Source organism: Eptesicus fuscus, chromosome 23, assembly GCF_027574615.1.
Source record: "Eptesicus fuscus isolate TK198812 chromosome 23, DD_ASM_mEF_20220401, whole genome shotgun sequence".
Lineage (NCBI taxonomy): Eukaryota > Metazoa > Chordata > Mammalia > Chiroptera > Vespertilionidae > Eptesicus > Eptesicus fuscus.
In genome coordinates this window covers 2,005,882-2,032,150 of record NC_072495.1, presented here as the reverse complement: position 1 = coordinate 2,032,150, position 26,269 = coordinate 2,005,882, and the positions used below count along the sequence as shown (strand labels likewise).

General features: G+C 58.9%; 1 protein-coding gene across 1 annotated transcript in view; it reads left to right on the top strand.

Moving 5' to 3' along the window:
• The window catches only part of GRIK4 (glutamate ionotropic receptor kainate type subunit 4), a 204,195-nt gene that overhangs the window by 98,585 nt on the left and 79,341 nt on the right, over nt 1-26,269 (top strand). The window contains exons 7-9 of the mRNA XM_054712522.1: nt 15,426-15,587; nt 22,544-22,696; nt 23,535-23,639. Coding sequence (XP_054568497.1) covers nt 15,426-15,587; nt 22,544-22,696; nt 23,535-23,639 — 420 coding nt within the window. The remainder of the gene's footprint in view (nt 1-15,425; nt 15,588-22,543; nt 22,697-23,534; nt 23,640-26,269) is intronic.

Here is a 26,269-nt window from a genome sequence, read left to right as displayed (position 1 = left end):
TATGTCGAAATAATAGAACCACAGGAAGTCACAAAGGAAATGCAGAGAGGTACCTGTACCCCTCACCCCGGTTCTTCCGGGCGTCACATCTTATTTAATTACAATAGCATCAAAACAGGATCGCAAACGGCACATCTCTCAAAATGTGTAGGTTTGTGTTACTCCCCCTGCAATCAAGACACAAAACTACTTAATCACCACAAAAATCTCCCCTGTGCCAGGGCTTATCGCCTCCCACCACCCTAATCCCCACTCTCCCTACTCTGTTCTCTGTTTCCGTTGCTTTATAGCTTCCAGAATGCTACTTAATGCAATCCCTTTTGAGGTCACTGTTGTCAGGCCCACGCCGTGCCCTTGAGACTCACCGGGCTGCTAGGTGAGGGCACGGTCTGCTTCTGACCAGCGGGGACCTGGCTTTTGGTGCGGATGACCCACCTGTTGAGAGACATTTTGGTTGCTTCCAGTTTCTGGCTGTTACAAATAGAGCCGTTGTAACAGTCGTTCAGAGAAGTCTGTTTTATTTTATAAATGCAGGACGTCTTAGATCACTTAAGTGGCCCCTTCATGCAGGCATGCTTGTGATGTTTCAGGCGCTGCATCAGGAATTAGGGATTAAAATGGGAATAAGAAAGCAAAATTGCCTTGGAAAATGCAAAGTATCCATTGTGCAAAGTGGTAAATTCTATTAGCTGTGTACAACCCGGTCTACACCCTAAAACGGGCCACTCGATCAACCTGGGGCAGGCTTCGGAGGAGGAGGAGGAAGAGGAGGAGCAGCAGGAGGAGGAGAAGAAGAAGAGGAGGAGCAGGAGGAGAAGCAGGGGGATGAGGAGAAGAAGAGAAGGAAGAGGAGAAAGAAGAGGAGAAGGAGGAGGAGGAAGAGGAGAAGGAGGAGGAGGAAGAGGAGGAAGAAGAGGAAGAGAGAGAGGAGGACGAGGAGGAAGAGGAGGAGGAGAAGGAGGAAAGAAGACCCCAAGGAAGCGGATTTAAGCTACATCCTGACAGTCGGCGGGCCTTTTCCGGATAAGCCAGGCGGGAAGAGGTTCTGGGATCGGAGCCGCACACCCACGGGCTCGGGGATTAAAGGCGCATGGCGTGTCCAGGGCAAAGGGACTCACTTGAACTATGTGGGCTGCTCCAGGTGGCCCTGCAGGTGACCGTTGCTAATTGCTCAACTAAACCTCTCTATGAAAATAACCATTTAGAAGATTCAAAGTGGGTCTCAGTATGTTAGTGAGCAGAATCTCACCTCACAGGTTTAACTCTTAAATCTTAAGGAGGAAAAGGTTACGTAAAAGTTAAGCTTTCTTGGTCAGCCTATGTGATAGGATACGTCCCCTGGGGAGCAGGGATGGGGTCTGGGCACTGCCCTGTGCGGCGAGGGCGGTGCCTGCCCAGGAAACGCGGGACTGCGCGGTCCTGTTCCCGTCCGGCTGTTGGGGTCCTGTGAGCAGCGCTGTCTGCGGGCGGCTGTGGGGCTGTTCACACTGACGCCTCCCCAGGCCTCTGCTCCCAGAGCTGAAAGCCCCTGAAGGACCCGGGGGCCTCTTTGCCGCATCGGGGGTCCCTCCCCAGCCGTCGCCCAGCTCCGCACTCCCGCCCCTCCGCTGGCCTGGCCTCCTGGAGGACCAGCCACGGGAAGCCTCACACAGCTCCGTGCACCCGCAGAGCGCCGTCCTGCGAGCCGCACCAGGTCCAGCGCCAGAAGCCCCCAGGCCCACCCCTCAGCATGCCAAACGCCAGGCACTTCTTGGCTCATGTGTGTATTTTTTTCTGTCTAACACGGCTGTACACTAGAGCAGCCATGCTAGGTAGCATGTGGAAGGGAGAAAGGATCAGATGATTCCCAGAGCAAGACAAAAGCTTTTGCTTAACGTAAGGAGGCACGAGGGGGAGCCCTGAAAGTGGCAGGAGAGGAAGGACAGAGTACAAGGCAGTTGTGTCCCGTTTGGGGAGCCAGGGGAGGAGAGAGGAGAGGGCCGGGGGGCCAGGCTGCTGTGTGTGCCAGGGAGTCCAGGCTGCTGTGTGTGCCAGGGAGGCCAGGCTGCTGTGTGTGCCGGGAGGCCAGGGCTGCTGTGTGTGCCAGGGAGGCCAGGCTGCTGTGTGTGCCAGGGAGGCCAGGGCTGCTGTGTGTGCCAGGGAGGCCAGGGCTGTTCTGTGTACCAGGGAGGCCCGGGCTGCTGTGTGTGCCGGGAGGCCCGGGCTGCTGTGTGTACCAGGGAGGCCAGGGCTGTTCTGTGTACCAGGGAGGCCAGGGCTGCTGTGTGTGCCAGGGAGGCCAGGGCTGTTCTGTGTGCCAAGGAGGCCAGGGCTGTTCTGTGTGTGCCAGGGAGACCAGGGCTGTTCTGTGTACCAGGGAGGCCCGGGCTGCTGTGTGTGCCGGGGAGGCCAGGGCTGTTCTGTGTGCCAGGGAGGCCAGGGCTGTTCTGTGTGTGCCAGGGAGACCAGGGCTGTTCTGTGTACCAGGGAGGCCCGGGCTGCTGTGTGTGCCGGGGAGGCCAGGGCTGTTCTGTGTACCAGGGAGGCCAGGCTGCTGTGTGTGCCAGGGAGGCCAGGGCTGCTGTGTGTGCCAGGGAGGCCAGGGCTGCTGTGTGTGCCAGGGAGGACAGGGCTGTTCTGTGTGTGCCGGGAGGCCAGGGCTGCTGTGTGTGCCAGGGAGGCCAGGCTGCTGTGTGTGCCAGGGAGGCCAGGCTGCTGTGTGTGCCAGGGAGGCCAGGGCTGCTGTGTGTGCCAGGGAGGCCAGGGCTGCTGTGTGTGCCAGGGAGGCCAGGGCTGCTGTGTGTGCCAGGGAGGCCAGGCTGCTGTGTGTGCCGGGGAGGCCAGGGCTGTTCTGTGTGTGCCGGGGAGGCCAGGGCTGTTCTGTGTACCAGGGAGGCCAGGGCTGTTCTGTGTGTACCAGGGAGGCCAGGGCTGTTCTGTGTGCCAGGGAGGCCAGGGCTGCTGTGTGTACCAGGGAGGCCAGGGCTGCTGTGTGTGCCGGGAGGCCAGGGCTGCTGTGTGTGTGCCAGGGAGGCCAGGGCTGCTGTGTGTGCCAGGGAGGCCAGGCTGCTGTGTGTGCCAGGGAGGCCAGGGCTGTTCTGTGTGTGCCAGGGAGGCCAGGGCTGTTCTGTGTGCCAGGGAGGCCAGGGTTGCTGTGTGTGCCGGGAGGCCAGGGCTGCTGTGTGTGCCAGGGAGGCCAGGGCTGCTGTGTGTGTGCCAGGGAGGCCAGGGCTGTTGCCAGAAGCAGAGAAAGATGCTGGGAAGCAGGGCGTCATGGGGTGACCTCACGGGGGAGCCAGGCATCTGGATTGAGTTCCAGCACAGTAAGGAGAAGGAGTTGTTCGGCTTGAGGGTTTTTAAGAAACGGCATCACCAAGGCTGTGTGCCACGCCCTCTCCTCAGAAACGATGGCGATGGTGATTGGGGGTTTTCAGGTGGACGAGCACTGGCCTGTGAAGCCAGGAGACCCGGAAGTGCCCCTCCGCCTGGCTCGCTGCGTGCCTCTGGGAGAGTCGCACTGGTGACCTGCGCCCCGTCTTCTCGGGTGAACCGGGCTGCCGTGAGGATGAGGGAGTGCATTACAGCACTCCCTGTTACCAAAGCCTTCCTCCTTGCGGTGGGCACAGACCAGGGGCCCTGGGAGCAGGCGTCCGAGTTCTCTGGACCTGGAGCTGACCAGAGTGGCACCGCCGGAGCCCCTGGGGAAGCAGAGCGGGGGCTGCAGCAGTGATGGTGGCTGAGTAATAAGCAGGCCAGGAAACAGAGGCGGTGCCACTGCACTCGTCAGTGGGAGAGTCTGGAAGCCCCTCGGGGCTGGGCTTTCTGGAATGGACAGACCCTCTGTTAGGAGTAAAGAAGCTGTTTTGAAGTCCATTCTTTCTGCCCAGTTGCAGTGGGAGTCTTGGGCCAGAGCAGAGCGGGCCAGGCTTCCTAAAGAGGGTAATGCTCCCAGCCAGTGGCTCAGTGGTTGAGCATCGACCTATGAACCAGGAAATCCTGGTTCTATTCCCAGTCAGGGCACATGCCCTCGTTGCAGACTCTATCCCCAGTAGGGGGCGTGCAGGAGACAGCCAATCAATGATGCTCTCTCATCACTGATGTTTCCATCTCTTTCCCCCTCTCCCTTCCTCTCTGGAAAAAAAATACACACACACACACACACACATATACATACACACACACACACTGAGTGGCCAGATTATGATGATCTCTGAACACATAATAATCTGGCCACTCAGTGTATATCCTATATAATAAAAGGCTAATATGAAAATTGTCCCCTCGACCAGCAGGCAGGCCGGCCAACTGCCCATGTTCCCTCTCCCTGGCCAGGCTGGGGAATTCATGCACTGGGCCTCTAATATATAATACACACACACACACACACACACTACACTGAGTGGCCAGATTATTATGTGTTCAGAGATCATAATAATCTGGCCACTCAGTGTGTGTGTGTGTGTGTGTGTGCGTGTGTATATATATATATATATATATATATATATATATATATATATATTAAAGAGGATAGTGAGCTATCTTCTGTACTTTTTTAGTCCCTTCCCCCCAAATACAGAGGCCATTGAACTTTAATTCTTATTTATTCCTTCTCTGAATTTCTCAGGGATGCCATCATGTCCCATCTCCTAAATTCTGCCACAGGATGCAGCAGGCACCAGATTCGCTTTCTCAGAGCCATCACAGTGAGTCGGAAAGGCACAGGCCCTGGCATTCGGTAGATATCAGCTGTGTGACCCCGTGCAGTTTACTTAACCTCTCTGAGCCTCAACGACTCACCGCCTCAGAGATCCTGTCCACACAGCAGCTGCTTCCCGGGGCGCCTTGGCGGGGACGGGGTTATGCAGTATGAAGAATACTGCGCTCGTGGTGTAAGCTGGCTGCTGGGTGATGCCACTACCGAGGTGGTAGCATGAGTGTTTACTTTTTTTTTTTTAAATATATTTTATTGATTTTTTTACAGAGAGGAAGAGAGAGGGATTGAGAGTTAGAAACATCGATGAGAGAGAAACATCCATCAGCTGCCTCTTGCACACCCCCTACTGGGGATGTGCCCGCAACCAAGGTACATGCCTTTGACCTGAATCGAACCTGGGACCTTTCAGTCTGCAGGCCGACGCTCTATCCACTGAGCCAAACCGGTTTCGGCATGAGTGTTTACTTATGAATGAGGCCGCTGAGGTCTGAGTCAGTGCCTTCTGCTAGAAATGCTGTGAGGTTTAAATGAGAAAATAACCGAGAAACACTGGCTGCAGAGCCTGGCATGTGGAAGGGTTTAATAAATATCGGCTCCGTTATCACTAGGCCCCTCAGAGCTGCGTTGCCTCTCGCTTTGGCTGCGTGAACAAGCAGAGGGACCTGTCTGAGCCCCGGCTTTCAGCCCTTGTGGGCAGATTCCTGGAAGTGGACCTGCAGGCTCCGACGGGAATTCTATGCTTCGTTTTGCAGGAATGGCCACACTGTTTTCCAGCGGCACCGTTTTCTATTCACACCAGTAGTTTATGAGGGTGCGAGTCCCTCCATGTCCTCACCAGTACTTGTCATTGTTTTTATGATAATAGTCATCTTAATGGGTCTGAAGAGTTCACATGTGTTTATTTCTATTTGAACTTTGCAAATGGAAAGAAGCAAGACCGCATGTCTAAAGGTGATTAAGAAGCTTTATACTGAGAGGACAAAGCCAGTGTGTGAGAACCCAGCCGTTCAGGCGGACAGACCTGGTGAAGTCCCCAGTCAGGTGCTCGCTCGCCGTGTGCCCCAAGCTCCGAGGGCCCTGGGTTCTCACAGGTACAGTGTGGGTAATGACATCTGTGGCTAAAATCTGAGTAAAATAAAAAGTTAGCTATTGATAGCACGTGTCTCTGATAGGTAACGTCCATGGCTGTAGCAGATAAACCCTCGAACCTCATGCTTCACACAGCAGAAGTGTGTTTCTGACTCAGTTGAAGTTTCAAAAGAGAGTCCTGGTCAGTGGGTAGCCTTCCGCAGGGCGTTCAGGGCCAGGCTCCTCCCGCGTATAAATGTGTCCCTAGAAGCCAGGGATGGTGCAGGAGGGCGTGTGGACCAGGCCTGGAGGGGGCAGTGGTATTTCTCCTCCCACTTCCACGGGCTGGAACTCAGTCGTATGCCCACAACCACCTGCAAGGGAGACTGGGAAATTTCACCTGCTGACTGCCCAGGTGGAAGAGGAAATGTGTGTAGTGATTGCTAGCAATATCTGCCACATGAAATTATTAATCATCACATACTCTTTCATGCATGTGGGAAAGCAATGAGCATCCTACTCTCTGGCATGTCTGTTTAGAGGGAAAGGGGTCCTAACCGTGGAGATTAGCGGTCCTTGCAAAGGTGTCGGCTCCCTCACAGCTCACAGGCCTGCCTGGCTGCTCTGTGCAGGGGGCGGCCCATGGTCCGGTGGCATCTCCAGGGCCTGCACGGGGCTGGCTCAGGTCCACTGTGCTTGTTCTGCTCGTTAATCTGGGAGGAGTCTGTCCAGTTGCCTCTGGGTTTGGCGCGGAAACTGTTGTCTGCAAGACGATGGAAAAAGACGGGAGAGTTCCGGCCTCTGGGCAAAGCCAAGTCAGCCACTGAGACGGCAGAGCTGCCCCTTCAGATCAGAGGCATAGGCAGAGGTGTGGTCTGAGCTAGTAAGCCTGGAAGGGTTACCCAGCTACTAGTGAACCCAGGAAGATGCACAATCACTGCCTACCAGGAAAGTGCCGTCACCCAGTCCCTGTCAGAGAGCAGATGGGCCTGGGCTGAAGGAGGGCGATGCCACCTGGGCAGGGAGAAGTGTGGAGAGGTAAGGGCATGGGTCAAAAGTCATGATATGTCAATGAAATGCAAGAATTAATTGGGCACCAAAAGCAGGAGGCTGTGTGGCCTGCGGGCCGCTGGGGCTGCTCTCAGCATTGCATGGTCACCATGACACCGTGTTATTACCATGTGCCAGGCGGGGCCAGAGCTTGGAGCTCTTGGCACCACTGCCACGCCTGAGGGCAGGCTGCCACTTGTGCCAGATAGGAAGCAGGCGCTTCCGAGTTCCCTTCGGGCACCGAGAGAGAAGGGCCCAGTGCTGGTGTTGGATGGCGTGGGAAGGGTCACACAGTAGGACGTCTCACCGGAACGAGGGCGGTCATGAAGCAGCGTGGCTTCTGGTTGCAGCCTTGCCACTGACTAGCCAGGCGACACAGCAATGGGATGACATTCGTCAAAGAGTACCTTCCACACAGAACGCTCTGTCGTGAGGGCTGCTCAGTTAACCCCACAGCAGCTCCCGCAGGAAGCACTGCTTCACCCTCATGTTAAGGGTGAGCGAGCCGAGCTCAGCCAGGGGGTTGTCTTGCTCGAGGTAGTGGAGCCGATCATGGATCCGCAGCAGCTCTTCACCCCTCACTCGACCGCGTCCACTCTAGGCCAGCCCATTCCCTTCACGGGACTCAGTTTCTTTACCTTAAAATTATGAGGCAGAACTAGGTGGTCTCTGAGGATCTTTTCAGTCCTGGACTCGTTCCATCCTACACGCTGTTGGGAGCATTTCAAGTCACAGCGCCCTCAGGCTGGCACTCCAAGGAGGAATGATCCCTTGATTAGAGGCCCACGTGGCCCGAGGACGCAGCTGCTAGTTCTACAGCTGCCGGGGTTCCCGCACTGCAGCCAGCCGGGAGCCCTGCAGAAATTTTGTCCCATGCGCCCGTCCCTGTTTTCTTTGGGCAGAATGAATATATGCAGAAAAGTATTAGCCTTTGGGTCCATGTTATTGTCAAGCAGATGGAGCCTGTGTTTATTCTTCGAAAGCGTTATCAGAGATTAGTCATAAGTCATTGAAATTGCTAAGATTATCACGGAGAGGAGCTGGGGCAGACAGGGAGGGAAGGAGCTGACTCCGGAGGAAGTGATATGCTCCCATCCCCTCCTGCCCCTTCCTCTGGCAAGCCAACCCCACTCTCTTTCAGGCCTTGCTTTGATGTCACGCCTCCAAGGAGGTCTCCCCTGACACTCCGGTTGAGCTCACTGGCACACTCTCTCACAGAGCCCTGTGTTCTGTATTTTGTAGCCTCATCTCAAGTGGGAACTCCCTCCATAGCTGACTCCTCCGCTAGACTTTGAGCTTCGTCATATAACCTCAGTGGCCTACTGGCACATGGTAGGTGCTCAGTAAGTATATGTTGAGTGAATGAATGGAGCAGTTCATAACATTATAGAGTTCTCAGACTCGGAGGGCTGGCCAGGTGAGAGAGCTCACCGCCTTGCATCCAACAGGAATTTCGCTCATCTCCTCCACACCCATAAGCATGAAGGTCTGCAGCTCGGCCAGGAGGACCACACAGTAACTGCTCCGCCTGGAGTGCCTTCCTCCATGCTGGGCTGGACAGATTAGAATGAAGGGTGTGCATGACCGTGAAGGGGGCGTAGTTCAGGATTCAAGAGACAGCGTTTCCAAGGGTCCTAGTGAGTGAGGGCAATGTCAAAACCTGAGGCCCAGGGTGGCACCAACAACGACCACTGAGGTAGGAGGAGGCAGAGGAGACCAAGGACGGTCTGACTCGTTGTGCTGAGTGACCTGTCCGTCACCTGGGGCTGCTTACTCCGCTGGCCACAACCTGCTCTGGTTGGCCTTGGTCACGTGGCCTCTTCGGGGCAGTATCTGGCACCTGACTCGGGAAGTCAGAACCCAAAGGTCTTTGAAACAAAACCTCCCCGTCAGGTTTTAAAGGTCAGGATGAGATTGTCTCAGGCGGCCCACTGTCCAGGGCTCGGCACGTGAGGTTGTGTGAGCCTCCTGGCTGTGTTGAGACAGAGGATAGAAACATGGTTTAATGGAGGCAGTCAGAGCCTCGGATCGGAGAAGACATGAGTTTGAATCTGGGCCCTGCCATGTGTCAGATGTATTTGTGGCACAGTGTTCAGCCTGTTAGAGCCTGTTTTCCTTTGGTAAGATGGGAATAATTCTTACAGCATCATTTTGTACAGAACATGGAAAGTTTATAAACCTCAGTGGGCTGCTAGTCAACATTATTTATCTTCCATCTCTTTTTGCCCACTTCATGTTGTATTTCTGAAGCTATCGGGGACATTTCAAAATTGGCTTCTCACTCAGTTGGAACTATACTTCCCAGGGTGCTTGAGCCTCTTCATTATCTTGTACTCATTGACTGAAAGCACCCTCCCCACACACCCCTACACATACATGCATTCATACACACACATCCCTACACATACATGCATTCTTACACACACATCCCTATACATACATGTGTTCTTACACACACACCCCTATACATAGATGCATTCTTACACACACATACATGCATTCTTACACACACACATTCTACCCATACATGAATCCTTACACACACACATCCCTACACATACATGCATTCTTACACACACGCACACACACACACCTGCACTCGCAGAGTGGCCAAGAGCTATAATCCATCAGTTAGAGAACTTTCTAAGTGCTAGAGCAGTTGATTCTGAAGTGTAGTTTATTGTAAAATTACTAAGACTACCCACATATTTCAGTTTTATTGAGCCTTTTAGGAGAACCACGCTGCATAGCACAGAACACTTTGGTGAATAAATATGTTTTCAGTGCAGCTAGGAAAGAGTAATGGAGTGAATGCTCCCATGTGTCTGAGCTCCCAAGGCACCATCCACCGTGCAGACCCCGAGTGGGGGGAGATCTGACAGTGACACACATGGGTACCACAGCACCTTAAAGAGAAACTTTGCTCCAAAACCGCTCTCTCCCGCGGCTATGCCTCCTGTGCGTGCTCTCTGACCTTGGCCGTCAGAGGAGGGGTGTGCTCAGGAGGCGCGGCAGGGATCATTGGAAGGAGATCCAGGAGGCATCCACAGAAGAATGAGTCTTTGTATTTGCATTTGGCTGACAGCGGGAAGTCCTTGGCCCAGGTTATAGGATTATGATTAGTCAGACATGATTAAGCAAATGTTAAAATGAACTATACTTATTCGGCAAGCATTTATTAAATGCCTACTGTGTGCTGGGGAATGCAAGCAACATTGGGATGTGGCTTAAAGAGCTCTCAGTCTGCAAATGGGAGGTGCCGACGCCCAGAGGAGGCCTTTAGTGCTGGGGGGGGGGGGGGGGGGGGGAGGAGCTTAAAGAAAGGGTTACAGATATGGCTTTCTTTGAACCGGTTATTAAAAGCTGGTTAGAGCGTCAGTGGGTTCCATTCCTGGTCAAGGGCACCTACTGTGGTTGCAGTTTCCCCGCCCCAGTAAGGGCACGTGCGGGAAGCAACCAATCGACGTGTCTCTCTCATGTCAGTGTCTCTCCCCCTCCTCCTCCCTTTCACTCCGTCTAGAAATCAATAGGAAAAACACCTTGGGTGAGGAGCTTAAAAAGGCTGGTTAGGAAGGAGAATGGGAGTGTGGCGTGTAGGCAGAGGCGCGTCATGGGCCTGAGGAAGAGCAGGGTGCCTGCCCTGGCGGAGCCAGGGGTGTGACGAAGAGGGGGAGCCACAGCCACGACGGAAGGTTCCGTCAGAGACCAATCCGTCCTGCAAAGTTGCCGGCGTTCTCAGCATTGGAGTCGGCATGGGAGGCCCAGGTCTGGTCTTGGCAGCTGGGTCAAGTCCTTCCTCCTCTGAGGCAAGTCGAGAGGCTCCATAGACTCGGAAACGCTGTTGGATGACGAGGTGATAAATGGTGGGGGCAGTCTCCCGCCTTCCTGTCCCCAGGGGAAGTGCGTGGCTTCCCTCCTCATGGTCTGTCGTTGTCTGGGCTGCGTGTCCTCCCAGCGCCCATCGCTGTCCAGGGCGCCGGAGCAGGGCCGCTCCCTGGCTCTCCCTCCCCCTTGCCCAGAAGCGCTGTCCTGTGACCCAGGCCCAGCCACCTCAGAGCCCTGATGTGTGCCAAGATGGCAGTGACTGATGACAGCATCTCTCAGACCTCAGCTTTGCCATCAGCTCTCAGCTTAGGAAAATCAACAGAAATCCCGGCAGAAGGGACCGCCCCCGCCTGCCTTCCTGGCTCTTGCACCGACCACTTTGAGGAACTTGCCTCCTGCTGGCCTCTAGGAATGAGCGCCTTGTGAGCAGGGACCAGCCTGCTCCGCGTTATGGTTCTCGTGCGTCACACACGATGAGTGTCCTAGAGCAGGTGCTTGTGGACTTGTGACATGAATGAGGCAAAAATGGCCAAGATCTGAAAAATCTCCTGTTACGTGCATTTCCCTCCTGCCGTGGGAAGCCACCTGAGAGCTCAGTGTCCTGGATCCTGGTCCTGCCCTCGTCATACCTCCTGAGTGACCTTGAACATGTTGGACAGTGAGCCGCCAGCCCACGGAAGCCCATCGTTGGTCCTGCTGCAGAGATGGGGCAGGCCGAGCCTGCTGCTGGACGGTCCACTCATCCTCCTCAGCCGCCGGCTGCACGCTGAGATGGGCGGTGCACTGGTCGCCGCAGGCCTGAGGCCAACGAGCTGGGACCTGGACAGAGGTTCCCTCCCGGTGGCTGGAAGGAGGCCGATCCTGACGGGAGTGCAGGGCCTCGGCGAGGGGAGCACAGTGTCCACCATCTCAGGTCAGCTTGACCCTGAGCTTCTGCTCACAGTAACTCGTTATTTAGTCCCGGAGGCACAGAGCGAAGACAGTCACAGCTGCGGGTCCAGCGCTCTGCCTCCTCTTCCCGGGAGCAGATGGCTGTGGGAACACAGGGCACCCCAACGCCAGGCAGGCTTGGCAGGCCTGGGTCTCGGCCGCTGCACACCTCCGGCCTCACCAGGTGGCCTTTCTCTATTCCTCGCCCTCTGCTCCCTCTCTGGTGCTGCCGCCATGGCGTCCAGTCCTTGGGCAGGGACCTTAGCTTCCCTTCCCAGCACATTCATAGGAGACAGTCGAGATCCATGAGCACCTGCTTCAGCCCAGCGCTCCCAGCCCTGTCTGCCATTCAGGGCAGGGGCAGCAGCCAGGCCGTGTCACTGGGAGCCGGGGCCTGTGCGTTCTGAGTTAGAGCTTGTGGTGGGCCGGACCCAGGGATTTAACCCCTCCAGTCCTGGAACGTGTTAGTTTTATGAAAATCCCTCTCCATCATCTGAACTTGGGTGCATAATGCATGGTTCACTCTGTGTGGAGCAGCATTTCCCAATGCACGTCTGAAAGAACAAACTGGGAGGCAGCCATGGCTTGGGGGAGGCTCCATGGCCAGTGTGCAGGGAAGGGTGGTGCGGCGGGAGGGGCGGTGTGATGGGAAGAGCTGGGTGAGCCAGAATCCAGCCGCAGCTCCGCGTTGCCCATCTGTAAAGCTCTATGTGCGGATAAGTGTTGTGAATCTTCAAGAGTCAGCTGTCTCATGCAGTGCTTTCTAATTTTATTTGCACATGAAACTTTATTTTTATGAAATTATTCTAATGGCTCCTGGAAAAGCTAGTGCCCTGGGGAACACACTTTGGGAAGCACTGGCCCGGAAGCTGTTATCGTGTAGAAACTGGTGGCTGTTTCCATGTTTGTTCAGGAGCCAGAGCTCAGCTTCACCCAGCGAGGCTGCGCTTAGACTTAAACAGCATTTCCTCACCGAGGGGCTGGGGAGGAGACCCCGCGCGTCCTGGCACACTGCGATAAGACGCACTCTGCTCTGTGGTCCTTTGCAAGCTCCCCCGTGAGTTATACAAAGAGGATGAGGCATCAAGGAAGATTCTGGGTCTTTTCATCTTAAGGGGACTTTGAGGAAAGAACAAAATTGAGGGATAAGAAAGTAGGAATGAAAAGGCCAGAAGACAGACTGGCTGGCTTCTGAAAGGGCTGTCCTAGGAGTCTGCAGTTAACATTCGTTCTTACTCGACATACATTCGAAGGAAACACCTTCCTTTTTAAAATATATATATTTTTATTGATTTCAGAGAGGAAGGGAGAGAGAGACTGAAACATCAATGATGAGAGAGAATCATTGATTGTCTGCCTCCTGCACGCCCCCTACTGGGGATCAAGCCTGCAACCCGGGCATGTGCCCTGACCAGAATTGAACCCAGGACCCTTCAGTCCACAGGCTGACGCTCTATCCACTGGGCCACACCGGCCAGGGCAGGAAACACCTTCCTAACTCAGACCTCCCAGGCCGCCGGGAGGGATGGCACGGAGGGCGGGACTCCCGGGTCTCGCAGAGCAGGTCAGTGACCGTCACAGGCTGAGCACTTCCCGGTGCAGATCGAGGCTGAGCTGTGCGTGCGTCTGACCTGACCCTGGACCAGCCTCTGCGGCTGCAGTCGTTGTCCCCACGTTACAAAGCAGGGCCTGAAGCCTGGAGAGTTAAAGGCCTCCCCAAGGCCGCACCTCGCTGTGGTGAGGAGCCTGGGTCTCACCTACTGTATGCCCCAGCCGCCGGCGAGTCTGTGGGCATCTGAGACCGTCAGGCCGTGCATGTGGGGAGAGGACGGAGGAGAGGTGCCAGCTGCCCACCGGACAGGAGGCAGGGGAGAGGGGACACCTCTCTGGTCCCCACCAGCCGTATCAGTGAGGACCTTGGGTGCCCTTCAGCCGCCTGGCTGGGGCCCGCCGCCTCTCCTCTGAGACGCATCCTTCTCCTTAGCCATCTGCCTCTGCTGGCTGATCGCCCCCCACGCGGGCAGCTGCCATGTTAGGACAGGACATCAGCTTAGGAGTCAGCCTGTCCTCTGGCACGTTCCGTTCCCTAACAGGAATGTGGGAGACCCACAACACAATGAACCATCGTGCAGAGCGTCAGGGGCTGGGGTCTCCAAAGGGATCTTACAGCATCTCCCATAGGGATCTTACAGCATCTCCCAAAGGGATCTTACAGCATCTCCCATAGGGATCTTACAGCATCTCCCATAGGGATCTGACAGCATCTCCCAAAGGGATCTTACAGCATCTCCCATAGGGATCTTACAGCATCTCCCATAGGGATCTTACAGCATCTCCCATAGGGATCTTACAGCATCTCCCATAGGGATCTTACAGCATCTCCCATAGGGATCTGACAGCATCTCCCATAGGGATCTTACAGCATCTCCCATAGGGATCTAACAGCTCAGGGGGCTCCGCACAGCCTGGGCCTGCAGTGTCTGGCACAGACCCGAGGGGGACACAGAGGTGTGCAGGGGCCTGGGGGAGCTCAGTCTCGGAGACGCCACTGAGGAGAGCAGAGCTTCCTGGAGGAGGCACCTGGAGTCAGCTCCAGGCGCCGCCTCTGCCATTGGGCTGCGTGGCAGTGGGCTGTCGGGGTCGGTGCCACCGTGTGCCCGCTGGCGACGGGCTGTGTGTGAGGCGCTCACCAGGAGCATGTGATGAGGGGACTTCCTGCGGGAAAGTGACCCGGGGAAGGCGCTGCTCTCGAGCGGGATCAGCGATCTGACCACCCACACCCTGCCGCCCGGCCTCCCGGAGGGCCGGGGTGCGGGGCCTAGGGAACAGGGCCCAGGGCTCCGAGCTCAGCCCATGAGGAGGCTGCTCTCCCTGGGGCACGCACTGGCTTCCGTGGGACCAGGCTCCAGGTTTTCGTTTGCGGAGAAGAGCCCTGGCCGGGCCCAGGTGCCCTGTGAGGACATGGTTCCGGGAGAATCCCCTTGAGCTTCTGAATGTCACTGCCCCGAGGGAAGCTCCCTGGCCGCCTGCGCGGAAGGACAGCCCCACCTGCCCAGCACGGAGCTGCCCGGCCCGCACGCTCCTCGGACCGGCCTGCGCCTGGCGCACAGTCGGCACCCAGTGCTGTAACGAATGAAAGTGACGCAGTAACGGAGCCCGTCCTCGGCCTGCAGGCCAAGAGTCTCGGAAACAGGCCTGATCGTGTGGTGCCCGCTCTCTGCGACCGTCCCCTCGGGCCCATCGCGCACAGGAGAGAGGGCCAGCGCCTCGGCTCGGCCCTGCCAGCCTCTCCACCTCATTTCTCACCCCCCCGCCCCTGCACCCTATGTGCTGACCCAGTAATCCCAGACTTTGGGGTGCATCACGCTTGGGGACCTGCTGAAAGAGGCCCCGGAGGCATCGCTCCTGTTGAAGGCGTTAAAGGCGCAGCGAGCCTGGCGGCAGGGCCGCGGCCCCGCTCTCGAAGTGCTGCTCCCACCAGGCACGCGGCAGCGAGGGGAAGAGCCGCACGCTTCCCCCCGCCCCGCCTGCGGCCTGGGGCCTTCTGCCGAATGGTGGCTGCCGGCCCAGCAGATGCCTGCACACTGTCCCCGACAGCTCGGTGGCACCTCCTGTGACACTCCTGCCTCCACCAGGCACGCGTGTCCTTTCGCTCCTGTCCCGAACCCCACAACCCCCTTAGGGACCCGGCTGCCCGTTTCCTTTTCTCCGGCGCCTGCTCTCAGAACAGCGCAGCTCTGGCTGGAGCCTCCAGGCCCGCAGGACGGCGTGCGTGTGGTCTGATGGGACAGCGGTGGGGCCGGCAGTCCCGCCCGCCTCCCCTTCCTGACGCGGCTCTTTCCGACTGTGGTCTTTCCAGGAGTTCTCGCTCCAGAGCGTGGACGGCCTCGTGGACGATCGTGTCAACATCCTGGGATTTTCCATTTTCAACCAGTCCCACGCTTTCTTCCGAGAGTTTGCCCAGAGCCTCAACCAGTCCTGGCAGGAGAACTGTGACCACGTGCCGTTCCGCGGGCCGGCGGTGAGTGCCACCCGAACCCCTGCCGGTGCCTGGGCCCCTCTGTGGGCAGCCAGGACACCCCCTCCTGGGCCCCTTCTCCAGGCCCAGCTGGGAGGTGGTTCCCGGAAAGAGTGCGCCACCAGCACGCTGGGGGGGGGGAGGGGAGGGGTGGGACAGAGTGCTGCGGGGGGGAGGGGGAGCAGAGTGCTGTGGGGGAGAGGGGAGGGGAGGGGGCGGACAGAGTTGCGGGGAGCCTCCCGGGCCGCACTCCTGACAGGACTTGCTGAGAACTGCCTGCGCTTAGAACCCAAGGACATTATGATTGGAAATCCCTTAGCTGGTCTGTCCCTCACTCTTCAGCTGGGGAACGCAGGCCAGATGGGAATGGGCGGTGTGGGGGTCTTGTTCGAGGGCAGACGCCAGGCCTGTTGCAGGTGCAACTAGATTCTGAGGGTCTGACTCCGGGTCCAGTGCTGCTCGCACGCCCGGACCACGGCCCCGAGGAGGCGCTCACCCAGAGGAGCTGCGCGGGCCTCCCGTGTTCTCCTCGCTCTTCCCTTCCCTCCTGTGCGGGCGGAAGCACAGGTGGCCCCGCCCGTCCCCACGGGGCGTGAGGGCCTTTCGGTGGGACAGGGCGTGTTCGCTTGTGTCCACTGGGCGTGAGGGCCTTTCGGTGGGACAGGGCGTGTGTTTGCTTGTGTCCACTGGGTGTGAGGGCCTTTCGGTGGGACAGGGCGTGTTTGCTTGTGTCCACTGGGCGTGAGGGCCTTTCGGTGGGACAGGGCGTGTTCGCTTGTGTCCACTGGGCGTGAGGGCCTTTCGGTGGGACAGGGCGTGTTTGCTTGTGTCCATTTGCAGCAGACAGGTTCTCAGGAGAAGGGCGGGTGGCTTTCTAGGCCTGTCCTCGCCAGGGTACCGTCAAGCCCCACGGGCAGCGTCTGTGGTGTCCCGAACAGCGTTCTGAGGGAGCTGCTTCGGGTCTGCTTTGGCGCGGGCGGCGCTGAGGCCAGGAGGCTAGGGGAGCAGCCAGGCCACAGCTCCTGTGGGAGGAAGCAGGGTCAGAGCCAAGGCCGGGCGGGTTCACGGGTCACCGCTTTGACCACTGCACCCGGCCTTTCTCCAGGCCGCCCTCTGCGCACTGCGCTGTAGACTGGCCAACCGAGAGCGGCCCGTGGTGTCTGCCAGGTGACTGAGTGCGCGAGTGAGGCAGAGGGGTCCTGAGTTAAAGATGTAATGAAATGGGAACGAATCAAGAGTAGGAACTGGGTACCTTCCTGCGTGACGTCCTCTTCTGGGCTTTAAGGCAGAAGTGACCCTGGCTTTGAGAACACGTGTCCAGAGGCCAGGGCGATGCTGGACCCGGGCACAGGGCGCCTGATTGGCAGTTGGCCAGGATGGTGACCTAGCAGTGGGCGGGCCGGAGGACAAGGTGACCTTCCAGCAGCTCTGCCGGTGGGATTGTGGCGGTGGAAGGCACAGGAAGGAGGGCAGCTGCGGGCCGCGCCCGCGCAGAGCAGGGCGCCTTGGTGGGGAGAAGGTGGGGAGGGCGTAGGGCCCAGCCCGGGGAGTGCCTTGCTGCACCCGATGCGGCGTTTTGACCTGAAAGGTGAGACTCCACAGGGAGGCTTTGGAGGGAGGTCCTCGCCCACGTCAGGGCTTGGGGACAGTGAGGGATGCCCTCGAGCCCAGGGTCATGGATGGGCCAGGAGCGTCCTCCTGCAGGACACAAGCCCGTCCTGGCCCTCCCTCCCTTCCTGCCGCCGTCACCCCAGCATGCTAGTGAGATGCCAGTGGACTTGAACGGCTCAGGGCCCATCTTAGGAGAGGAAACAAAATCACCGCCTCCCCTCCATCACGGACCGACCCTCACCCGGCACCTGCCGAGGCAGCACGAGGTCCCTGCTCCCCTTTCCAACTCCCCCCGGAGGGTCACAGCCCCTCCGTGGTGCCCACGTGGACCACACGGCCGGAGGAGAGCCCTCGAGGCCCTGCGGGCGGTGCCTTTCCCGGCGGCGGCTCTGGCCGCGCTCACGGAGCTGGGCTTGGAGGCGGCAGGACCTGCCACTGAGCTCAGGGCTGTGTAAGCCGTTGGCCTCAGGTGTTTTATCTGTAATTTTGAGCTGCTTGTGCTTGACCATCTTGGAGGGTTATTAGGACGATAACATGGGATACGGTTCTGTCTTCAAGGCACAGTTATGCACTGATGGAGATGACTTAACCTCCTGTGTGCCAGCCACGGGGCTGGGCATCAGTAACGGTATCAGGAAGCTTTTACCACAGAAATGCTATTTGAACACCAGCCCCCGGTCTCACAGCAACAAGCATTTATGTAGCTGGTGCCTCTCAGCGTCAGCTAGGGGTCAGCTAGGGGTCAGCTAGGGGTCAGCTAGGGGTCAGCTAGGGGTCATGCACTGCCTCTCAGCGTCAGCTAGGGGTCATCTAGGGGTCATGCACTGCCTCTCAGCGTCAGCTAGGGGTCAGCTAGGGGTCATCTAAGGGTCATGCACTGCCTCTCAGCGTCAGCTAGGGCTCTGTGGTCTCCGGAGGAAGGAAGGGTTTATAGGAACTCACATCAAAGAATCTGGAAGGAGCCCACAGCTGCCACGCACACCCCCAACCCCCCGATGGGTCTCATTAGCAGCAACCTTCAGAAAGCGGCCTCCGCCCATCCTCTCCAGGGCTGAGGACCCAGCACCAACACCGGCTCTGCTCTGCCACTGGCTGGGAGCCGGGAGCATCCTCCCACCTTGTCTCCCGTCAGCTTCTCCAACAGCCAGGGCGCCCAGCTCAGGGGACCGCTCTCCTCCCCTCTCTCCTCGTCTTCGTGGCCCTCTGCCCTCTCCGTCTCTCCCCATCTCAGGTCCCATCCCTCTTCTCCCTCCTTTCCTCATGCTGTCCTTCCCACCCCCTCTGTCCTGTAACTGCCTTTCTTTCTCTTCCTGTTCCTTCTTCTCTCCTATTCCTTCCCTCCCGACTTGTGCAAGCCTCCCTGCCTTCCTCACCTCACATGTCCGCTGGAGGGGTCCGGGGTGGTGGGGGAGCTTGCTGGCAGCTCGAAGGGCAGGGAGAGGGAGGAGCCGACTGAGGAGCAGCAGCAGAGAAAGCACCCCAGGGCCCGGCAGACAGCGAGCTGCACCCCCAGGGGCCCCACAGACAGCGAGCTGCACCCCAGGGGCCCAACAGCGAGTTACACCCCCAGGGGCCCCACAGACAGCGAGCTGCACCCCAGGGGTCTGACAGACAGCGAGCTGCACCCCCAGGGGCCCCACAGACAGCGAGCTGCACCCCAGGGGTCTGACAGACAGCGAGCTGCACCCCAGGGGTTTGACAGACAGCGAGCTGCACCCCAGGGATCTGACAGACAGCGAGCTGCACCCCAGGGGCCTGACAGACAGCGAGCTGCACCCCAGGGGCCTGACAGACAGCGAGCTGCACCCCAGGGGCCTGACAGACAGCGAGCTGCACCCCAGGGGCCCGACTGACAGCGAGCTGCACCCCAGGGGTCTGACAGACAGCGAGCTGCACCCCAGGGGTTTGACAGACAGCGAGCTGCACCCCAGGGGTTTGACAGACAGCGAGCTGCACCCCAGGGGCCTGACAGACAGCGAGCTGCACCCCAGGGGTTTGACAGACAGCGAGCTGCACCCCAGGGGTCCGACAGACAGCGAGCTGCACCCCAGGGATCTGACAGACAGCGAGCTGCACCCCAGGGGCCCGACAGACAGCGAGCTGCACCCCAGGGGTCTGACAGACAGCGAGCTGCACCCCAGGGGTCTGACAGACAGCGAGCTGCACCCCAGGGGTCTGACAGACAGCGAGCTGCACCCCAGGGGTCTGACAGACAGCGAGCTGCACCCCAGGGGTCTGACAGACAGCGAGCTGCACCCCAGGGGTCTGACAGACAGCGAGCTGCACCCCAGGGGTCTGACAGACAGCGAGCTGCACCCCAGGGGCCTGACAGACAGCGAGCTGCACCCCAGGGGTCTGACAGACAGCGAGCTGCACCCCAGGGGTCTGACAGACAGCGAGCTGCAAGGGGTCAGACCCCTGAGCTTCTTGCCTGAGCCATGCAAGGAAGGAGCATCTTGGGTGGCGATAACATCCACTGGGTTCATGCTACCCTATTGATCATGCTGCCCAGAATGAGAGCGTGGAAGAGCATTGAAATTACTGACGGTTAGATTAAGTAATTAATTGAGCTTATGCTAAAACAGATGTTTGTCAGTGTTTATTTCACTGAATAAAACCCAGGCTGTAAGAACTATTCCGTGAGATTTTAATGACCTCTGCCCTGGGATCGTACTGGGGGTGAAGTTCAAGCTGCGAAGGCTCAGGGACAAATGGGCGTCCAGGAGGGCCGCGGGCCACCAGGGAAGGTGGCGCGTGTGCAGGAGATCCGTCAGTCCTCTTTCCGGGACGGGGAGAAACTGAGCCACAGCTCCCTGAGGCCGACCGACTCATCTTCATTCACAGCCTTTCATTCCCCTGGACAACTTACAAACAGCTCGAGAGAACATAGCGATGAAGAACCGATGAAATATAAAAACAAGAGACTTGAGGGTGTCTTGCCAAGAAACATTTGGTGTCAAGAAAGAGGACGGGATTTTAAATGAGGATCGAGGCATTGGGGATTGAATGTTTAGAAGGAGCCAGAGACGGGGCAGGGGTGGGGGAGGGTTGTCAGAGACAAGACCCCGAGGCAGGCACGACACATGGGAAGGGAGGCCACAGAGAGACAAGGGTCAGCCACGGAGCGATAGGGGGACAGGGGGCCCAGACGGCAGCGAGGAGAGCCAGGAGTGGAGACCAGGAGAGGGCGGTTTTGAACCAGAACTAATTTGCCAACTGCGGTCCCAAACTTTCCAGAACAAAGTTAGTAAATGAAACCCGAGGCAGAAAGCAATCAGGAGAGCAAACAGAGACTCCGGGGTGGAGATCCACGTGCGACGGGGCGCTGGTGAGCTGGGAGGACAGGCTCGCTCAGGCGGGGTGAGGAGGGAGGTGGGCGACTCGGGGAGATGAGCTAGAGGAACACGGGGTGGAGGCGAGGCCCAGAGAAGCCGGTGAGGACCTGGGCGAGGGTCCCGGGCGGATTGCCGAGCCTGTGAGCAAGGGCTGTCGGCTGCGTCTGAAGGACCCTGAGGAGGCTGGGCTGGAAGAGGAGACGTCTGGGCTAGGAGTGTCCAGTTCACATCAGATCAGGCTGAGCTGTGGAGAGGACCTGGGAGCCAGAGCGTCCTGAGGACAGGTCACAGGTCACCAGTCACCTCGTTGAAGGCAACACACAGATGGACAGGAGACAGGTGCCTTGAGATGTCCCTCCCTCTGCTCCCTGCCCCGCCCCCGCAGCTGGAGTTGTTCTCACGAGAAGCATTCAGAGAATCTTGCGGGCCCTGAAGTTTGAGATTCCGAAAGCACGGGGAGCAGGCACACACGGACCTCCCAGCACCCGGGTCGCTGGCTAATGAGAGAGCGTCCGCCTAGAAAGCCTTGTTCAGACAGAGTGGGGATGGCGACAGCCACGGCAGGAGAGCATGGGCCTGGTGGGGAGGTGTGGCAGCAGCAGGCGAGCTGCAGGGCTGCAGTGAGGAGGGTCCCCGGGCTTCGGGCACCTGACACCCTCCTCCCAGAGGCCTCTCCTGCCCCCCCCCTTCAAACCCCCGCTCAGTGCTGGCCCCGTGGTTGCTTACGCTCCATCGGTTTCTATTGTCTGGGACCCCTGTGCACAGCCCAGTGCCATCACCTCCTGGGACGCACATCCCCAAGGACAAGTGTCTTCTGTGTTTCTGCGTCTGCCACCTCCACCCACACCCCTCAGCCTTCCCGCCCCCAGGGAGGCTGACATGTGCTTAACGGGATGTAGTGTTGAGGCTGAGCCCCGCGGGCAGATTTCACCCCAAATTTAATTTGATTCAGTAAATACGTTGGAGGCCAGCACAGGCCAGGTCCTGGTGGGTGTGCCCTGCGGGTTGTAGAGATGAGGCCCCGTGAGTTCCTGCCCTAAGAGTCTGTTTGCAATCAGTAGGGAGGTGCAGAGATGGACAGCACTGCACTGACCTCTGCCCCTGGTCGTCAAGCTCCACAGCACGGCCTCCTCACCTCTGGTTTCTGGCTGCTTCCTCGCCTGCGCCCCTCCGGGGGCTCTGCACGCTGCGCCTCTGTGCCTTTGCTCACACGGTTCCATCTCGGGAACGCCTTTCTCCCTGCCTTAGCTGCTCCCACTCCCAACTTCAACAATTTCGCTACCAGAACCCTTTATTGCTCAGTTCCAGCACTGCCTCCTCCAAGAACCATTTCCTTGCTCACCCAACCAGATGCGCTATCTTCTGTGGACCCCCACAGCCCTTTGTGGGTCCCCGACTCAGTCTCATGTTCACCTCTATGTGCCCTGTCTCCCCGAGCCCCGCCCCGGTTTCACTATAATCTACCACAGGAATAGGGCCTTACTCAACGTGCCACGTATTTCATCCAGACCCATCAAATCAATAGCGCACAGTGGGCTGAGAGTGCGGACAGCTATGAGCAGCATCATGGGGGTCTTCCCAGCAGAAGTCACCCTCACCGGAGTCTGGTAGAGTGGGCACATCTGAGGGGAGTGGCTGGGCTCCCCCCTCTCCCTCAGACAGGCAGCCCCATTGCCTTTGGGGGATTCCTGCGAGCAATAAAAGTGGGTACTTCCCTGGAGCAAAGAGAGAACGGATCTCCTTGCAATCAATTGGGGTCCCGAAGCTTGCGGGCCCAATCCCCGAGAGTCCTTTGCCAGCACTGCCTGCCTTGGGCGAGCAGCTGCCCTGGGAAGGGAGCTGGAGCTGGCCCCGGCACAGGAGGTGCCTCAGGCAACAGGTGCAGCCTTATCTCATCTCTACTTTGCTTTTCTCCCCTTTCCCTTCCTTCACACCCGGCCCTTCCTCTCTGCTCCTCCCCGCCCACCCACACGCCTCCTGGCTGCACCTGCTCCGCTGCCCCTGCCCGCCCAGCTCTCGTCGGCCCTGCTGTTCGATGCCCTCTACGCTGTGGTGACCGCGGTGCGGGAGCTGAACCGGAGCCAGGAGATCGGCGTGAAGCCCCTGTCCTGCGGCTCAGCCCAGATCTGGCAGCACGGCACCAGCCTCATGAACTACCTGCGCATGGTGAGGGGGCTCGGGGCCACGCCCGGCCGGCGGGGGGCGGGGCGGGGAGTCGCTGCCATGTCCCTCGCTGGCAGGCCTCCTCCGTGAGCTCAGCCCAGACAACAGTGACCTGTGGCAGCCCCTCCCGGGGATCAGGGGTCACCTTTGCTCCCTAATCCCTAAAATCCCCCGAATACCTGGCAAGTCTGTTCACAAGACGATGGCCCTGGAGAGCCTCCGACAGTGCAGGGCCCCCTGGGGCCGGGCTGGAACCCGCGCCTTGGGCTCACACGTGGTCCCAGCAAAGCTGCGCTCATGGTGGGTGGGCGCTGCTGCTGTAGACAGGGACCCTCAGGCCCAGCACTTCTAACTGGGTGCCGGTCCCCGGTTCTCAGCCACGTGTCCTCCGGGGGATGGATGTGGGTCCCTAGCCCAGGATGCAGACCTCACATCTGGGCGGAGTGGCTCGGATTTTGCTGAGTCAGGTGGTCCTGACTTGCACTGGGGGGAGGAGGGGGAGAGAGGGTGGAGGCTGCCCTAGGAACAGCCGAGGGCCAGCAGGAGGGGCTCGGGGGGATCTGAACTCCAGCCGGCCTCTTGGTGCGGCGCTGGTTTAGGCAGCAGCTGTGAGGTCCTTAGGGCTGGGCACCCTTCTTCCCCTCCAGTCCCAGCCGGTTCTGAACGGGCTCCAGTCATCGCATTTGTAGTTTCAGGAGCCTGCGCTGAGAGGCGGACAGGAGAACGGGCCTATGTCCCTTTGCGGGCAGCTGTTAGCATCCTTCCGCAGCACACGTGTGGCCGCGTGCTGAGGCCGGTGGCCCGGCACCTGTGGTGCTGTAACTCTCTCTCTCCTGGACAGGTAGAATTGGAAGGTCTCACCGGCCACATTGAATTCAACAGCAAAGGCCAGAGGTCCAACTATGCCTTGAAAATCTTACAGTTCACAAGGAATGGTTTTCGGCAGGTAAGCCTGGCTCTGACGCCACGCGACACTCGTCCTCGTTGTTCCTCTCTCTGACCCCAGTCCGTTTCTCCTTGGCGCTCAGGGCGGCCTCCTGCTCTCCGTTATCCCCAAGAACAGCAGGTGCCCCTCAGGCCAGGCTCCTGGCTGCACTGCTCCCGGCTCCCTGCCCCCAGGCTCAGCCAGTGTGGGTCTCGGACGGCAGCCCCGGCGAGATACCAAGAAGGAGGCGTCATGCTTTGTTTGGGGCGAGGGGAGGCCAGGGGGTGTCGTGTAAGGAAGCAATTCCCAAGCCTTGTCCGCGGTTTTGGCTTATTCTGCTCCCCGAGTCTCGCCCTGACCCTGGAGCCAGGGTTAGAGCCCGGTTGCTGGCTGGTTAGACACAGAGGGAATCCCCTGGGCACTGAGGACTGCCTTTAGCTTTGGGACGGTCGGCCAGCTCTCCCCGTCGGCTCCTTTCTGACCGGCCCAGGCTCCCTCCCCGCACCTGCCAATGCTGCCCCTCTCTGCTGCCTGTCTTCTCCCCCAGCTTGGGGTGCTTTGTCCTTCGTAGCTTCTCCCAGCTCCCTGTCTTCTCTTCCTTCTCCTCCATCACCTTCTCCTTTTCTCCACTCTGCTGCACCAGAAGAAACAGGGATTGTGACAACCACTCCAATGACTCTCTGAAGGCTTCCCAACCTCCTGTCACCCTAATAATCAGGCCCTCTCTTAGCCTAGCCCTTCACCAACCTCAGGAAGCCTGAGGCACAGGGCGCCGTGCACTGAGCAAGCAGGAAGCAGACAATCAACGAGCTTCCTGACTGTCAGGGCAGCTGAACAGGGCACACAGCACTGCAGGGCGCTTCCCAGGCGAGGCTGAGAGTTGTCCTCTTCGTCGTCTTCTTCTTCTTCTTCATCTTCTTCATCATCATCATCTTCTTCATCGTCGTCATAGCAGGTTCTATTTACCGAGGTCTTACCATTGGCCGTGTAAGTGTGCCATCTGTGTTTTCTCATGGACCCCACAGGGCTGGCACTGTGTGTGAACCCCTACTTCATAAGCAGGGAAACTGAGGACGCTGGCTGGCTTGGCCTTGAACAATTAGAAAGATCAACTAGCTTTGAACCCAAATACCTCTAACGCCGAAGCCCAGGTTCTTAACCATTATAGTCAATCGTGCATTCAAGTTACCTTGGTAGTTTGGTCAAAAGGTCGATTTTTAGACTCTACCCACCAAGAGACGGATGGGGTGCCCGAGGATAGGGCTCAGGGAGCAAGGCGTCAGACCCCACGGTGAGTCCGAGGGTGCCCGGCCAGCGCTGGGCCCGCCACACCCACGCCGGCCCCTCTGCGCCCAGGTCTGGAGGCCCCCAGATCCAGCTCCTTCCAGGGGGACACTGAGGACACTGGGCCGTGAGGCCAGGTCACCTTCTCAGATCACAAAACACAAAAGGGGAGTCCCAGGCGGAGAGTCCTGGGCCGTGTGAACTCCTCGCCGCTCTGGGCAGGCTGTGTGGGCTTTAAGCAACCACAGTGCTGTGGCTCCTGGCGCCTACATGGCCGTGGTAGCGGCCTGACGCCACGGCTGAGTCTCATGTGCCCCTTGGTTTCCTGACAGCGTTTCCGGGCCTTGCTGTCCGGGAGCGAAGGTGGGAAGCGGGTCCCTGCACAGGCTGGAGGGCTGAGATGACAAAAAACATAAGCAACACTTGGGGCCATTAACCCCGTCGTGCTCTGGGGCGCACTCCCTGACAGTGGGCCTCGCCTGCAGGGAAATCCCGCTGACTTTCCCTGAGCTCCATGCCGCTTGGAGGGTGTGAAGCCAGGGCAGCCGCTCCTTCAGTAAGTAGCTGCTGAGCGCCGCCTCCGGCGTGCGGCTCCCTCCCGGGCCCAGGCCAGAAAACGGGCCAAGTGCCTGCTTTTACGGACATTCTTCTGGGGCCAGAGAATAACAAACACACACAAGTATAACATAAAGTCGGCGGGTTAGCGTCCGAGGAGCAAACAGACGGTGAGGAAGTGAGCGTGTGAAGCTGGTCATGGGGGAGAGCCATCCGAGGAGGACGGCGCCTTCGCCAGGCCCCGCCCCGGCCCGGCCCCCTGGGGGGCCCACCTGGGCGTGGGAAGCCCCTCCGGCTCCCACCTGCTTCCTGCTGGTCTCCTGGGAGGAGCCCCTCCAGTGCCCCCTCCTCGGGCATCGCCGCGGGCCCCGAGCCCACCCTGCCCTCTAAGGCAGCTGCTGCAGCGCCAAGTGCCTCCTCCCCAGCAGCTGCCGCTCAGGGGCAGCTCTCGGGCTCCGGCCGCGGAGTCAGCCTTTCAGACCCACCAGCAGCCGCCGGCCGCACACACTGTTGGGGCAGGTGGGGCTGCTAGGCCTCGGGTGCACAAGCATGACCAGGGCAGTTTGTCTCTAAATGCACATTCCCAGGCCCCGCGATGCTGCGTTAGCAAAACGGGTGCATTCCCAGAATCTGCGTGTTCTTACCCAGCGGCCGGTAGATGGTTAATGCAGGTGGCGCTGACCACCCGAGCCGGACACGCCTGGTAGCGATGCTGGGCAGCCGCCTCTGCACAGAACGCCTCCCACCCTCCCGAGGGGCCTGCTGGGTGAGGGCCGCCAGGGGGGAGGCGCTTCTGCCCTTCGGCCGCAGGC